The following is a 17,563-nucleotide window of genomic DNA, read 5'->3' as shown; positions in this document are numbered from 1 at the left end:
GGTGCTAACGGTATAGACGCTTCACATAAAGCCGCTGGATAATTTTCTTGGTCGAATAATTTTCTTAGTCGTCGGGGGTTGAAAGTGCTTTTGTGCCCTTCGATCAATCCTTCCGCCGAAACACGGGCAGTTCAGAATTGCTGGGAAAATGGCGCTTCAAACTGTACGATAACACCAGCGCCAGGGGCGAGCCCTTTCCGGCATTGTGGTGAGCGCCGTGCCCAGCCGTTTAGTGACGGACTGGTCTGGAAAAGTGAAACCACCCACGTCGTCGGCCCGCTCTCCGGGAGGGGACGTTCGACCCAAGACGAGCCGGCCAAGTGCCGGCCGACGCAGCCGAGTGCGCGTGACCGGCAAGCAGGGCATCCTCCCCTCAGCGCAGCCGCCGCGGGGCCCGCCGACCTTGCCGGACAGCACATGCCTGCAAGGGTTGGAGGCAAGGAGGAAGACGAGTGGACGGGCCAGCTTTTATAAGCGGCCTCCCCGAGCGGCGCGGGCTCTTCGCTGCTCTGGTGCCGTGACGTGTGCGCGATGAGTTCTGTGTCTTCTTCGAGCATGGCGCGCGTCGTCGCTTCCCTCTTTCTGTTGGCCGCTACGGCACTCCTCCTGGCACAAGCAGGTAAGATGCACTCAGCTCACTGACAGATCGGATCGCTGCACCACGTGTGAAACCGAATGCGGTCAAAGTGAAAAAAGAGCGTTGCCGTGCTGCTTTGCTCATCGCACTTGAAACGTCATTGTGTCTCCTTGATTTCATAAGGACTCGCATTTTTTGCATATATAGCTAGCCAAACAGAGGATACGTTCTGTCGAACGTTTACCCTCCAGGGGTTCTTTTTCCATTTGAAAGGCCTCAACCCCATACTTTTCGTGTTCGCGAACATTTTCCAGAATTCTGTTTCTGACCACTGTAAGCAAGGGCGCAGATACAGACACCCCTACAACTCATTTTTTTGCGCATTCATTCCGCACTACGGTGTAGTTATGGAATGGTATCTATCATTCGTGTCAAGAAAACATGAACATGCAAGAACGACTGGATATTTTCGTACAGATAAGCGCAAACAATTGTTTACGTATTCATATTGCCCTGTCAGGCAAACTCCCGATTAAGTTAGGTGTTTTGAAGCAATTTATTTATAGTTTTCTCGAGGAGTGAAGAGCTCAAAGAGGTTTGGCTTACTTTACCCAACAATGGCGTTAATATTCTGCCGCGCGTCCCCTTTCTGCACTCATGTTCACAATTGAAGGATGTTTGCGGAAGCACCAATTTTCTTTCTGAAATAAGGCATAGTTTTTCTGTGGCCCCCGATCTATCCCCCGTGCAAACTTTTTGTTACCTTCTTTTTAGCGAGGCTTACAGGGCTACGGTTCTACGTAATTTTGAAGCCCGAAAGCAAGAATTCTTATGTATCCACGTGCTGTTGAAGTGCACGGGCGCTGAAAAACTGGACAACGGGCGTCGCGGTGTGTGTGCTATTAGTACGCGCCCACCATCAATGTCGCACGCTGTTCAAAGCATGATTTGGATGTCAACCCTCATTTGCCTTCCCTTGGATAAACATGTTGAGTTGGGTAATAATAGGTACCATTTTTTAAATCAAAATATGACTTACACCTCAAGCTTATGTCACCTCACTTGGATGTTCATTTGAGTAGACGAGCTTTTAACAGCTTTCATTTCCAATATCAGTAGAGTCAAAGTAAGTGGGCGTGTATGTGTGTGTCTTTCATAGGGATGACCGCCGCCAACGCTGTTTTTGCTCGTACCTTTCAACTAAATGCTCGCTCACCTCGATGTCGTGTGCTAAGAAGATTGGCTGGTTATTCACCTTCTAGGAGCGGGACGGCTCAAAATATTTTCCTCCGCAATTTGACAGCGCTAACCTTTGGTTTGTGACAAACGGTACATGTTGCACTTTGTGCCTTGCAAACAAAACGTGTTACGAGCCAAATCTGACACGTTCGTTTGTGCGGGCGCCGGTGTCCCCTTGAAAAAAGAGCGTTTGACCCATTCTCAACGCAGCTGAAGATGAGAAAATCGCATACCTTACCGACCTGCCTCGCATCACGGCGGCGGAAGGGTTTCATAATTCTATAAACTTATGCAGATGCCGCGAGCCGGCGACATGAGTGCAGGATATGCTTCGCAAGATAGAGCTCGTGCCGATGTAGCTACGACGCAGAAAAACAAAAAGTTTTTTCTGATGGACTTCCGGTTCCGCAGAATTGGTAATGCTGTGGAAAAACGGAAACAGTTCCTGCTTGACAGCGCACAATAAAAGTTGGCTCATATGTTGCCACCACCGAGTATGGCCTAGGCAATGCACTCAAGCCTTGACGACGGTGTTTCTTGTAGAGGAAACGTCAGTTACTGTGACAGACCACCGTACTGACAAAAAAAAAAACACACAGTCGTCTATCCTACCAGTAGTCGGTAGAATCAGCCTGGAAAATGTTGGACGGAAGTTTCCGCAAAGACCCGTAAAAGGGAAGGCCAATGCCATGATTAGCCGGCTAATATGGAATGGGCCACCATTTGCGCTAGGGGGCCATTTGCTCTCATTGCCTTAAGCAAGGTAACGGGATGGTAAATAGCTCTGTGTCTTGCGCAAACCTAATCAAACACACCACTATAGTGCAGTATGTGTCACCGCCTTATTCTTTATTACAGGCAACTGGAAACTAAGCATCGTAACGAGGAAAAAAAAGAACAGCAAATGGAAACTTATCCTATTGTGAAACTCCCCCTCTCCCTTCCTCGAAAGCAAGCACACAGTCATGAAAAACAGCGCGAACTGGGCTCTGAACTCCGGACTTACATTTGCCGAGTCAACTTGAATATCCTGGACGTACTGTATCGAGACTGACGATCACGATAGTGGCGTATCCAATTTATTTATCTTCGCCGTTTCATGCCTGATCCGTGGGGAGTTTAATTTCCAAGTTTTCCCAAAACTCGCTCTTTAAATGCCGGGAAATAGTGCGTGGAACAAATTCCCTCAAAAAACAGCTCGGAGGTGCGGAAACGTTTGCTCATTGCTGCACATGTAGAGTTTTGTGGCATAAGCATGATACCGTTGATTGCGTTTATGTGGTACAAGCTGCCGATACCTTACCTTATTTTCCCGAAAATTTTATTATGAGCATCCAACATGTGTACGAAGCTGAGTTATCCGAGATCATATACCTAACCAATGTAAGCAACCGCGAATCCTTTCTCTTAAAGTACAGAGACACTCATCTACTCTACAGATTTCGGCATGCTGCTTTCAGGACGAATTACGGTACCCAGTTGTTAAAACGGCAGATACCAATCGTTTTCAACTATCACCCCGACATAATAGGCCTTAATGATTGTTCTAGGTGTTTATATTAACTTAAAACAGGAAATAAAGCTTCGCTTTATGAATTTATTATGACTTACATTGATTTGGTGAGCTACCTTCATGGTCTCTTCGCATCGGTTTATTTACCGTTTATTCGAATTGTAAAACTATGTATAACCTTTTCTTTCCTGGTTACAGTGTATGTACTATTGTAATCCGGCTATTTCTCATGTCAAGTGCTGGCTATTGTATAATTTTTTATTGCTATGTAATTAGCCCTTTGTTCTTTTTTTCTTTTTTGTGAAACGTTTTCATGCTTTAAACGCTGTTTGTGCTGTCAGTGTTACTGGGTGCCAGAGGCCAATTCAGGCGAAATTTACGACGCCTTTAGCCGCGTCACCATGTACACCTTTCTGTCAAAATAATCACCAAACTTCAAGCGTGCATTCAAATTTTGAGGACCTGGCACGAGTAATATATCAGTGGAACAAAATTTGCTTACACATCGGCTAAAGCACGGGCCCAATGGGAATGAGGAACAAATTGAAACAACACTGCTTGATCAGTCACAGACCGCAAGGAGAAGGAAATGAATGGTGGCTGATGGGTAAAGGAAAGGGCGCGTAATAAGAAAGGATACCTATATTCCAGCATAAATAGGGCTGCTACAACAAAATACAAGAAATTAAGCAAAAAGGTGAGAGATTTTGCCTAAGCGTCAAAGTCATCCGCTCTAAATGGTGGCTTAACACGACAATAAACACTACCGGGCAGGCAAAAAATACAAAAACAAAAAATTAGGCTGTACACGTGTCTGAACACCAGGGACTTTTGACTGCGGCTTCGAATAACAACTAAGAAAAGCGACGAGGAAAAGACAAGAAAACACACAAACATACGCTCACGCACCGGACACGTACGTACAGGGGGAAAATGCCCAGAGGTACGACGCGAGCGCAGCTAATTGCACCCAAAAGGATAAGTGCATCCACTTTCTCTCGTGATTGGGTTGTAAAGCAACTGTGCTACAAGTAATAACCGCCGATAACACCCCATGGAAAAGAAACATCAATCAAGCGATAAGCACGCCACTTTCCCGCAATTCTCATTTATTCCAATAGGCACGGAAACATTAATCAGATTAGAGCGCATTAAGCAGTCTTGATGGATGCGAAAACCGAATTCTGACATGGTGGATTTGGCTTCTCAGTTGAATGACCGAGCGTGTTCACATGCTTCTTCGTCGGTGGGGAAGAAGGGAGCCTTCCTACGGGAGAGTGATGATCATTGAACCGGATTCGAAGGGGCGTTTCAGTTTGGTTGATAACTTGTAGGCCACAGAGGGTGCAGTCCGGGAAGTATGAAAAATTAGCATATTAGCATATTCTTACATTCCCGCAGCAGCCTGAAGCTATTTGGTGGTCACCAGTAGACGTATCTTACAGCGGGGCGTGTATCAGGGGTCCCAACCGGCTGTGTGCGCTATAAAAACGCTTGATTTAGTAAGAAAATTAGCGAAACATTTATTGCGTCATTAAAGGATGCGTGGTCGTTCGGGAATTACGATTTCTAAGCAGTAGCTTTGAGTAACGATGTTATTGCATAGTATTGCTGACAGTTTTGTAGCAGAGGCTTTATGTGTTGTTTAGGTTAGGTTAGGTTCACGGGCTGCGATTAGAAGGGGAATTTCTAAGCGGTTGATTTGAGTAACGATGTTCATACTTTGTATTGCTGACCTTTTTGAAACAAAGGCTTCATGTGTTGGTTAGGTTAGGTTAGGTTAGGTCAGCGGATTGCGATTAGATGGTATTTCATGAAAGATGTTGGCACGACTCAACCAGTTGGCTGGTGTAATAGCATCGTTGATTACTGGCTCTAGATATTTCCAGTTCACAGGTACAGTCGTAAAGTTGTAAGGGGCGTCAGATGAAATCTGCTTGATTTGTACAATTCCGCTGAAAACGGTTGACCTGGCTGTAAGGTATTACGGTTTTATGGTGCTTAACGTGGCTAATGTAAAAATGCAAATAAAGTTACGTATCTGTAGGTTTTATAAAACTCCTAGTTTAAAGGCTCTACTGAAAACCTGGAGCTGTAATATCTGGAAAGCTTGCCCTGGTGGAAATTGGAGTGCGATAGAGAAATAGCGGGATGAGAAAGAATAAATGCCGCAGTAAAGTTTGGAATTTTCGCTTCCTCGTGCTTCCACATCATGAATATGTCATCAATAAACATTTTTCATACACTCACTTCAAATCTTGAGTTGCAAGGCTATTAAACTCTAGACACCTATATACATTTTCGTGTATTTAATAACATTGTGGCTCCTAAGTTCGTTTCCCTGACTTCCACGAAATTCTTATGTTCAAGAAAGAATTAAGGAAACCTTGAAGATTGATAGAATCGAAATATTTATGAAAGGGTGGCTCCTCATACGTGGATGGCTCAGCGCTAATGCCATCTGCATGCGGGATGTTAGAGTACAGTGACCGTATACGTCGAGCGTAACAAGTGAGCAGTTGTCGTCAACTGCAACGCTTATGACGTCAGAGAGAAAGCCATTCGTAACTCTAATGAAAGAGGGGCCCGAGCTAGGCGGAAAATCGCCAATGAGTTTGTCTGCATAACAGGAGTGATTTTTGGTAACGGTGCCAATGCAGAGAGGGGGGAGGGACCGCCGGACTTTTTTTCCTTGTGGATCTTCGCGAGAAGGTAGAATCTTCGTCTAAGGGGATAAGGGTGCAAGCGGCATGATCATAAATGTTTTTACCCAGTTCAGAGAGGTTTTATTATTTTTTTTGAAGACGGGCTTATAATCGCTATTTGGATCACTCGGTATTACTTAGTAAAATGTAGATTGGGGTAGTTTCATGAGCCTGTTTGACATTGGTTTGTTTATTACTACAACGGTTCTCTTATATGCGCGCTTCAGACCTATTTAGAGGCAGCTTCCTGTTTCCTCTTAGGCTTTGTTTTCTTTGACAGACGCTTTGGCGTCAGAAAAAACACACATTGCTCAAACTTTATGCTAAATTTTTTGCGTCACTGTGCGTAATGTACCTAGCATCGACCTCTGTGCTTTTAAAAAGTAAAATTCTTTGAAAGCCACAAGATGCGCTAAAGCAGACAATTATTTGTACCTCATGATGTAAAGCGTCCGGCTTTCGGGTGGGCTGAACTGCGTCAAGAAAACAGGCGTCGCCTCAATGACCAGTTACGCGAACACAACGATGTAAACACTGCCCGCGGTGGTTTCTGGGCAAATGGTGATTTATTGTCAGACTTGCATCGGCAAACCCTTTTTTTTATCTTCGTATGATTGCGGCAAGTGCCAGAACTCAGCTCATTTGCTAAATAACAAACTCCGAGGGGATTTTAAGACAAAGTGATACGTGTGTTAGTTCCCTCTCGATGGCGCTCGCAGGCACAGAACTGCCGTCTGTGGCGGCGGCATCCTCTGGCTCTGAATAAACATTATTTTATTATTACTTTTTTATGCACACGCATGCGCAGTTGATGCTGTTTGAGTTCAAAATTCCGCACAGTGGCAAAATAAATCATTGAAAGTTCTCGCGTTTAGTGTCTTTTCTTTCTCCGGTCCGTGTGTTTTTTGTGCAATCGTACTAAAGTTATGGATTGCCTACGTGCGCGGAGTGCTACCCTAATCAGAGCCCCACAACACCGCATGGTTTACGGGATACAACGATGCGAAGGTGGCCCGCTGTGCCTTTACTGTGCCGAAAATCACATTTGTGTTCGTGAGGATACCGAATCGGCACAGTAGGAGCCACATGAGGTGCCATTGCGCTGACTTAACACTCCTGGAGAGGGGGAACTAGAATCACCCTAGTGCATGCCGTGTGGCGGGTGAGCGTGATGGCACGTGAGCAGAACAGGTGCACACGGCGGAGAGCTCTGACCATGGGGAAGCGTCCTTGTGAATGGCGGCCGGTCTGCCTGTTCGGGTAATTCGCATCAAAAGATGGAGAAAGGCAAGCGAAAAAAATTGGCCTCCTATCTGCTGCTTTCGTTGCAAATCTTGACGAAAGGCGGTAGTCGTGAAACGCCTCTGCCAAGTAAATGCCGCCCTTCTCTTTGCCGCCCACCTATTATGCTGTACCTCTCAGGTCTCGCTCCTCCCAAGATAAGCACGCTCGTGGTTTGCTCAAGTCAGTTTAAATTTACCGCGTTCCACTGTTCCACCCAGGTGCCTCGATGCCAGCGCAGCTGTACGGCGGAGACGCGCGTGAATCGAGGCACCCTACTTGAATGTTTATAAAACATTGCCTTACTCCACGCGCGTTCCTAGCAGAATGTGGAACCAATCTAGTGGAACCGTTTTGTTACTATCGCGGTTTGATTTCTTAAAATGCCGCCAGAAGCTAAAGTGGCGCGGGCGAGAGCAGACGATAGAGGGAATTTATTTTCAGCAGTGCATGTATTTCATTTTTCATCGCAAAAATTAAGCATCCGGAATATTTAATAAAGGAACTCTGCGAATACTACTTATGTATTGATTTTCTACCTCATATTTGCGTAATGTCGTGTTCTTGTTCAACAATGTTGACATGTCTGATCATCGCCACCGGACTTGGACGTTAAGATTTGGCTGTGGGTATATAAAAATATTGTGCACGTTCTCTTCCACTTTGGCAGGGTGGCTGAATCGAGTCACCGGCAGACATATAGACACACCAATATTTCTGCGTTTAAGTAGCCCTAAAAAGACCATCGTCTTTAAAAAGATGCGGAAAACACAATGTAGCAGTAAAAAGTCCTCAATAATCGGCGGTCTTTACCCTTAAAGCACAAAATCGGCCTCAAGTCCCCGATTAATTTTACTTTTTCGGGATAGGTAACAAACCTATCTTCGGCTTAGCATGCGACTTCTACGCAATTACAGCATATTACGGAGAAATGTGGCAACGCTCACACAAAACCCGCGTGCCACATGAAATGCGCATGGTCGCATGCGCCCAAGACGCCAAAGAAGCAGCTGATCTGAAATTAGATGCCGAAAAAAATAATTTTTGTGCGCTTGTTCCGTGTCTATTAATTCCCATTATGTGACGTTTTGCCATGCGCGCAATGCATCTGGTACAGGGAACTGTGGCGCTAGCTGTAGGTGTTTATTAAAAAGTAAGCAGTTATGCACGTGGTGCAGTCTTTCAGTTAACGAAAGAGAGCTCCAATCTTTTTGGTTATGCCATTTGGCCAGTTTTTTAAAAACCAGACTCGTCTCAAAATACCTTCTCATAGCAAGAGCGATCAACGCGATCCCGCTACGGCACATGAGGAGATGGTGTTTTTTTTCTTAAATTTATTTTACGAACGAAGAAATAATTCGTGCGAACATGGGGGCTTCAGTAGCACCCAAACAATAATGTTAATAACGTTGCTTCTGCCTCAAATATACTTAGAGGTGAGCAACAGAGGAAGCTGCCAGGAAATTTACGGACTAGGCCTCATCCCCTGTATAGACACCAGATGTAGCAACGAAGAAGGCTGCCGTTGATGGAGGCAGCAAATAGAAGCATACTTACACACCAACAAACACTTCGATGCCTTAAATACATAGATGAAACAAGGACATACCGCGCAATTAATAAAAACGACCCCGCTTTCCTGTAACCGCATTAATGCACTGCAATTCGTAATGCCACGTTTCCCTACACCCCGATGTCTCAATAAAATCAGGATCAAATGCGTCATTTTAGCCTGGAACGGACAGTCGCAGAGAAAGAACACGAGAGAAAGTGGAATGCCTTCTCGGAGGAATGGCAAAAGGACCTCCTGGTCATTGCTTGTGAAATTTCCTCTCACCGTCCTTGCAGTTTCAGCACGTACGTCATGACGTGGAGGCATCCGGATGAATCACGACGGATGGATGAATACGATCTGCGAACTGGATGAACAGCGATCGACGCACCTTTTATATCTTCGGATTAATTTAGCATTCGGGGGCTGTAGTGTACCCCTTACATACTAATACTAACGTTGAATGTATAAAGCGGAGCTCGTTCGTCCACCTCGGAAAATTAGCCATCGGGTCATTCCGCGTCCGTTGATCTTGCAACTTGCAAAGTGGCATTTTTATTTGCCTTATATTTCGAAATTATGCATGCGGGACTGTAGAGGAAAACTAAACTGAAAATGGACAAATAATTCCCCTTGTGCTCCACTGGCGAACACTTTTGCGTCCTTTTAGGAGCCAAGCTCCTCTTGCTCGAGCCCTGTCCCGTCCCTCGTTGCTTCTGTATACGGCACGGCACATTAATGATGATTGTGGCAGGATCCCCCTAGGGATTGGCCAACCAAAGATTGGCTGAAGAGGACAAACGTTCAACGCGTTCGTTGCTACCCAACAAGGAGAAGAGGAAGAAGAAGTTGTTGTTCGTCGCCTGCGAAATCAAGACACGTACCGGGGGTACACGACACAAGACGCTCTGCAGAAGGCGACGGCCAAGGTGGCGAAAATGTCACACACCGAATTCACCAACTTACCCATGGAGATTCTCATCGTCTATAACAACCCCTACATAACCACCACAAACATCGACGTCGTCGACGGGCTTTTCAACGGTGTGGTGGAAAGCGTGAAGTGTCGAGTCTTTATATGATGTGCGGGCGAATGTTTCACGGTTTCACCGATAAGAATTTTTGCTTCGCCCCTCTCATCATCATTCACTTCGTGGAGATGGCGGAATTTTTTTTTACTCATACCACTTACGTACCGAGGCGGAACTTCGTGTTGCAATCGTAGATGAATTTCGATTCACCGGAACTCAATTTATTCCCCAGCAAACACTGGACGATTCCCCAGCTAAACGCTGCTGTGGCCTATTATTTTCTCTTCTCCCTGACTAGCGGTGACGGTAGGAAATATTTCACCTTGAATTGCACCCACGCGACTGCTAAGTTGCTGTGTGGCAACATACTGAGCACGAGGTCTCGGGGTTTGCAATTTACCGCGCAGACGGTAATCAAGAAATTCTCTGCCTCGATGAAAGGAAAGTGCAAATCAAGTGATTTGCGAAGCACGTTCTCGGCAAAGCACCAGACGACAGAATAGAACCGCCATTATCACAGCGCTTTGACGGTTTGGCTGTACACACACACACGCCAATCGCTTAACCCGACGAAAGGGACTTGCAATTTGTGGGCTGTAGTCCGTCCTGAGGGTGCGTTCATTATTTAGTACATTCTTTTCTTTTGTGGCCAGCAGGGTCAGCTGCTCCAGTTATTTCTATTATAAGGTAAAAGTAACTGTAATTTTTTACTTGGTAAGCACTAAGACAAAAAATGTTTAAGAGCTTTTGTGAAAAAAATCGCGATGAATCGGCTGTTCCATGGTTGTTTTTTTTATATAGAAAGTGAAAAAAAAAACACTTGGTGGGTTGACATAATTGTTTCAAAATGCCAAAAAATCGTGATTTCCAACAGCAGTCCCATCCTACAGGCCTAAATATGTTGTAATATTTGCATTTAAGTCTGCGGATGAAGCCCAGTGTATGGCCTAGATACTAGAGTCGCCGCTTGTCAGCCAACAGTTGGGGATGGGATGGGCCAATTAATAAATGGTTCCCTTGGCTCACGGAATGGGGAAATAAAACGATTTGCAATGATGCATGACCATGTGGTGGTGGTGGTTGTTGTGTGGGATCAGGCGGGGTTAGCCTGGCTGGATATGCTGGCAATTGCTCCGCCCAAGCTCCTCCTAATTGGTCAATGTTCGAGTCCTTTCACCACGAGTTTGCCAGTTCCGTCTCCTGCAGGAAGCTTAGTAGAATGCATGACACGTCTCTGACCAAAGGGGTAAGTGGTAGCTACTTATAAACCACGTTCGAGAGCACAAAAAGGTTCATTGATGTGGCTGAGTTGGCGCAGAAGTCCTGGCCCACACTGATCTCACTTCGTGCAGTGCAGGTTGAAATCCTCACATGGAGTTCAATCGGAACAGTGACAGTGGATCTGAAAAATTGCTTCATATTCTGGTCGAGAACACTGGTTGGAGAGAGAGAGAGAGAGAGAGAGAGAGAGAGAGAGAGAGAGAGAGAGAGAGAGAGAGAGAGAGAGAGAGAGAGAGAGCAAAACTTTTATTGAGCATTTATCTGCGTGGGGATGGCTTCTCAGTCCAGAGGTCCAAGCGTCGTCCTCGCACGTTCCGCCCTCTCGGTCAGCATGACCTGGTCGGCGAGGTGTGCTTTGGACAGCGCTGCCTCCCACGGCTCGAGGTTGGGGCTATGGAACGGGGGTGGCAAGTCCGGGTTTTGGCTACATTCCCAGACTACGAGGCATAGGGAGCCTGAATTTCCACAGAACTTGCATTAAGATGGCTGCTAATTGGGGATTGGCATATGGAGCCGTACTGGGTGAGGGAACGTATTTGTTAGAGTTAAGCGAAGTGTTGAGCCTTGTTTATTACTTAATTGCGGGTGCGCTGGTGGATTGACTCTACGTTCTAGCCGGTAATGCTGGGTAATGTATCGGCAAGTCAGCACAGGACTGTTCGGCCTAAAACAGGCCGGTGTACTTTGGCCGGTGATTTTCCGTCCGGCCGTTTTCCGGCAGCCATGTTCGGCCCATGTCCAAATGTGGGCCTTTTGGCCGTATACGGCCGTACTCCGATGGCTGTCCGACGGCCAGTGTCCGTCGGCCAGTCGACCGGCTGACGGTCATACGGCCAGATTCCAGCCGCAGGGCTCCGGCCATTCCAAAGCCACCCGTGTACGGCCGAAGTACGTCCGCCGGAGGACAGCCGAGATGCGGTCGTCGGACTCCAGCCGGACTACAGCTACCGGAAATACGGCCGTGCTACGGGCATTGGAGTTCAGCCACAGTACGTTAGCTGTACTGAGGCCGGTCACTGCATGTCGCGGAAGCAGATGACTCATTCGCGCAGTGCAGAAGCAGCACAAACCCAGCATTTTGGGTCCAATGCAGCCACATCAAAGTGAGTTCGCGCGCAAGCACCAGCCGTCAAGCTTTCAGCGCAGCTTTGCTTAATTACCAGCCTCAGTTGACAGCAAAATTCATTTATTAAACAGTGCTCACAAATTGTCGGTCCTTTAATTGCTGTGCCTCTTTTACTGCCGAACACAGAAAATATTCAGTTCTTTGTAGAGCTTGAATAGATGTATTGTCCAGATCCTGATATCCTCTGTGGGGCGGCTTACCTGTAATAAACGGGGAAAGAGAAGGGGGGGGGGGGGGCGGCGGAGGGCGCATACTTTAGTGGGTTGAATTTCAGAGAGATAAATTGCGCCGCTTTTAGCCAATTTCTTTTAGGGCAATATTCCGGAACACTTTCATGCTATGACTACATAAACTATTTTTATAACAGTTTCTTGACCAATTTTGATGTATATAAAACCGGCGTAAATGCCTTTACGAAGCGTTTTGGTTCTCAACAAAACACTCAGGAGCATTTAATATAATTCCTTCACAAAAAAGTATGTCCAGTTTTTTGCCCATTTTTCTTGCAAAGACATTTTCTACTCGATCAACTTTTCTGATGATCTTGCGCAGGGCTGATCCTAAGAAGGAGCGAACAGGTACTTTCATTTTCAATCTATTTTAATGTTGTTTTCATGAGTGTACGTCCACACCACTCAATAGTCCAAAAGAACTTAATTTTCTTCTAATTCATACTACGTTCAAAAAATTCTAGACGCGTCGCGAATGACGCCCTGCTTCAGGTGGCTGCAGTTGTACCCCTTTGTGTTCACGCAAGGAAAGGCGTAAAATTAGAGTTACATAATTTGTTTCAAACCAATAACATAGCAATGGTAGCATGTATACAGGAAACCTTGCATACTGCAACGAATAGGGCAATAAATATTTTATTGGTCAAGGTTGAATGCGTAGGGTTCTCAACCCGTCGGAGGCAAACTTGCGCCTCTGGAAGTTTATTTATTTATTTATTTATTTATTTATTTATTGTTTTTATTTGTTTATTTATTTATTTATTTATTTATTTATTTTTATTCATTGTTTTATTTATTTATTTATTTATTTATTTATTTATTTATTTATTTATTTATTTATTTATTTATTTGTTTGTTTATTTGATACCTGCTTTCCTTTGCATGCATTACAGAAGGGAGATACATAACACTAAGCATTAAATATGAGACAAAATAACAAAATAATTCTACAAAGCGCGCTGAAAATCGTCAATATAAACAGTTAATGCAATCATACGTCGAAGATAATTACACTGCAGCATTGATGTAAAATAAAATGAATCGCACAAGGCGTCACCTTTAAAGAAAAGTTAATAATTTGCTTTAAGCTAGCGGTCCCACTTTGAGATATGTAGAATGGCGCTTGGACATACTTCTCCCCTTCTACAACAGTTTTCGAATAATAGATATTACGAAAAAAGTTACACCTGTGGTTTCGTCTGTGATCTTTCACGTCCTGCCATTTCAGTTTACTTTTACTTTCTCTCATGCTAAGTTGAGCGTGCCAATTACCTAATACGAATTGCACTGACATATTCTGTATGTTTTCGAGCGTATCAACGAGCTCTTTGGTGTAGGGATCCACGAAAACACATGCGTACTCCAAGATTGAGCGCACATGAGTGAAATACGGTTGTTCTTTTCAGTTAGATGAAGGTTCACTGAAATTTCGTCTCAGAAAGCCAAAAACATATGCAGCCGTAACTTTTATGGTGTGAACCTGCCTATTTAACTTCTAACCGCTCCCTAAATAAACTCCTAGGTATTTATATTCCTCGGCCGTTGTCACAGCAGCATAATTTGCGGTATACGTATCCAATTGGAATGAAGGTTTTCTTGTAAAGGTGCCGTTAACACACTGTTTAACATCCAAAAACTTTTCTGAATCAGCACACCAGGATGTTATTAAATTCGAATAAAGCTGCAGGTATACGGAATCACGTTCATTCGCTGTAGTCCGGTAAACTACACAGTACTTTTGAACAAAGCTCTAGGGCCAATAGTAATAACAATGCAAAAACCGATTCATTCAGTTCATAGGATGAAATGTACTACGCAGAAGGTGATATGCAACACCATCATTTGCTTTTCTGCAGTCCAAGAATATACAGTCAACCACTTTAAGCTTATCTATTGCAAGAGCCAAATCGTGCGTGAATTCAACAATCTGCGTTGAGCAAGAAAATTCTGACAAAATCCGTGTTTGCTAGGATGCTGGCGATTATGTTTACCCAAATGAGTCATATCCCAAGAGTAGCTAAGCTCACCTTCAAACTTCGGAACTAAATTAACAGCTAGGCTTCGTCAGTGACAAGGCTCTGTTGTTATCGCAAACTTAAAATAATTTTTTTTCTAAATAGGCAGTCGTAAAATCCCCTGAAGTAGCATAGTGCAGGGCATGAAGTTGATCCTACCAATGCACGAGCGAGTCTCTTCTGCGTTTATCACCAACAACATAGTGCAACATTGCTTGTCGCAGTTTAATTGTAAGCAGAATAACTTGCGCTTTTGCTCGCACTTGCCTTTCTTTGGTGGGGAGTCCTTGACATGGTGGCGGTTTAGCTCCTGCGTGGTTGACGCTTGCTCGACGCCCTTGAAGGCCAGTTATTTTGGTGAACCATCCCCATCTCGGATCGGACATCTCTGGTGGATCGATGTCTCCAATGCTCTCCATTTCTTGAGCGGGCGAATAGCCTCGAGATGATGCGTCGACGAAGCCGGAGGCAGAAGCGTGGTAGCGGCGATGACTGGCGAGGCTTAGCTCACCCGTCGGTGTGGCACAGTCTTCTTGTGGCAATAAATGACATTTCGATGGCCTAAAAGGTTCCCTGCTAATGCCCAGTGAGTCCTTGTACCTTGCCCGTTCACCGAGAACACTCATTACTGTTTGACAAACGATGTTCGTTCATTTAAAACGTAGAAACACGGAGCGGATGAAAAATGCGTCCCCGCTAATGCCCAGTGAGTCCTTGTACCTTGCCCGTTCACCGAGAACACTCATTACTGTTTGACAAACGATGTTCGTTCATTTAAAACGTAGAAACACGGAGCGGATGAAAAATGCGTCCCCGTCGTTCGGCGCCCTAACGGCTCTTTGTCCCCCCAGAAAAAAACCGGTCGGTCTCCTTCCAAACACGTCTGTGCATGAATTCTCGGCGCCCAGGCGCGAGCCGTTGTTCGGCTGGATGCCGTTTGCCGAAAAAAGGACGTATAACCAGATACCTTACGTAGGCCGGTCTCCTCTTGAACACCGGTTGCCAAATATTCTGTGGCCATTCGCTGGCCGTAATTCGGCCGAAGGCAGCTAACCGAATGCAAAACGTATATTCTGGGGCCGTACGTCCGCCGGACGCGCGGTTCACCGTTGAAACAACGAATGCACGGCAGCCGCGCACCGGCCGGTCTCCTTTCGAACACCAACTGCCGCAAGAATACGCATATTCTGTGGCCGGTTGCTTGCCGTGCTTCGGCCGATTACCGCTTCCCGAAGAAAAAACGGATGCCCTAAGGCCGTACTTCGGCCGTTCTCTTTCTCAACATCGGCATCCGTAAGAGAACTGAATATCTGGCAGCCGGTTAGCTGCCGTTGTGCGTCCGGACACTGGCGGACGGAAAAATGCCGAAGTGCTGGTTGCCGAATGTTGGCCGTTCAACGCATGATCAGTGGCTGCCAGAACCTGGATGCTGGCCGGATATGCCAGAAAGCGGCCATAGACGGGCCGGTCTTGGGGCACACTTTCTGCGCCGCCTGGGAACAGGGGTGGGGTCAGGTTCTCCTTCCAGGCCCAGGTTGGCGAGTGCGCAGGCCGTCACGTGGGTGAATTCGTTGCCCGCGAAGGAGGAGTGTGCCGGTACCCAGACTATTATGACGTGCCCGTTCGGGGGGACTCAGGAGGAGGTGTGCTGCGGTAGTCGCCGATCCCGAAGTAGCAAGGGCCGCCGCGTGAATTGGGTTGCCTTGCGTTGAGACAAGGGTACGGGAACGCCGCGATTTTTGCTTCGTTTCAGATTTTGCACTTGGAGTATGTCATGATGACGCTTGCACCTAGAACTAATACTGGGATCTCTTGGCAAGGAAAGACAGCTTTCCAGCCTCTCTGCACTCGCCGGAAGAACGGGAAGATGCGCACCCCCGTAATAGCCCGCTCTTTCCTTGCCGGGATAATGTTTCTAAATAGCATGCGAAAGATGCGGAAAAGGATACTAAAGATTTAGGCAAAATGTAAGTGAAATTTTTGCTACGGCGTGCAGACTGTATATCTTGGTTTTAAAAGTGATGTTTTTTTTTTCTCTCGTGTGCCCGCATTTGCGCTGGTATATGAATTGCCGCTTATTTAAACGCAGAATGAAAATTTCGGTCTAGCACGACTTTTTGGTGGGCACCGAGCCGAAAGCATGCTCCCGGAAAGCCCACCAAACTTAATCGAATTGCTTTAAAAGGACGCAGAATCTGTGTAGAAGATCTATGAATGGGCAGAGCCCACAAGATAAAACCATAAAAAGTTAAAACTGCTAGAGCACAACTATAGCCCTTGCTGCGCGCATTACACAAGTATAGGCTGTTAGCATAATCTAATAGAGTAATGTGATGGCCTAACGGAAGGTAATTAGAAAACATCACCTAATGTGATGAAGTACAAATTTAAGCGATTCAAAACACATTATGCTATAATTTTTAACGGGAGGGTAACAGGTTAATGGGTGATGTTAACCCATAAATAGTGCATTAGTAAAAATTAAACCATAAATTTGCGTTACAAGCGCTTCTTAGCGTTTGGCGGCACAAGCCGAGAACACATTACACATCCACTGTTCTTTCTGTGAAACGGCAAGTTAGTTCTACTAAAGTTTATTACCCTTCAAAATGGGCAAGGACTCAACATCCAGAAAAGACGAAAACATGTTTTAAAGGTTGCGAAAATTTGCGAAGATGATTGCACGGCACATGCGATTACAATAAGAAAACAAAATCAGTGCTAAAAAAGTACAGCTGACATGGCATCTCCGATGTTCTGCAAAAGTACCATTAAAAAGGCGAAGTGAAACTTATTACTGTTGTAAATTACCCTCAATTAGAAACCTCGAACACACGAGGATTACTCTAAAATGAGTAAGTTTAATACTACATCAACATTTCCTTTTGTTACAAAAGGACAGAGTAGAACACATTTTCACGGCTTAACTTGTGTTTACGTAGTTATTTGCCACATGAGTGAAACTTAAGCGCAAACTGACAGGGACGAGAAAGGGAAACGAGACTAGCACTTA

General features: G+C 45.5%; 1 protein-coding gene across 1 annotated transcript in view; it reads left to right on the top strand.

The window, feature by feature from the left end:
* Positions 1-462: 462 nt before the first annotated feature.
* Positions 463-17,563, top strand: part of LOC144153904 (protein Skeletor, isoforms B/C-like) — a 37,766-nt gene continuing 20,665 nt past the window's right edge. The window contains exon 1 of the mRNA XM_077685654.1: positions 463-619. Within this exon, the coding sequence (XP_077541780.1) occupies positions 532-619 (88 nt within the window). The 5' untranslated portion in view covers positions 463-531. The remainder of the gene's footprint in view (positions 620-17,563) is intronic.

This window comes from Haemaphysalis longicornis, unplaced genomic scaffold (genome assembly GCF_048455015.1).
Source record: "Haemaphysalis longicornis isolate Haplotype H1 unplaced genomic scaffold, Haemaphysalis longicornis Haplotype H1 scaffold_9, whole genome shotgun sequence".
NCBI lineage: Eukaryota > Metazoa > Arthropoda > Arachnida > Ixodida > Ixodidae > Haemaphysalis > Haemaphysalis longicornis.
This window is presented reverse-complemented; position numbering and strand designations above follow the sequence as displayed.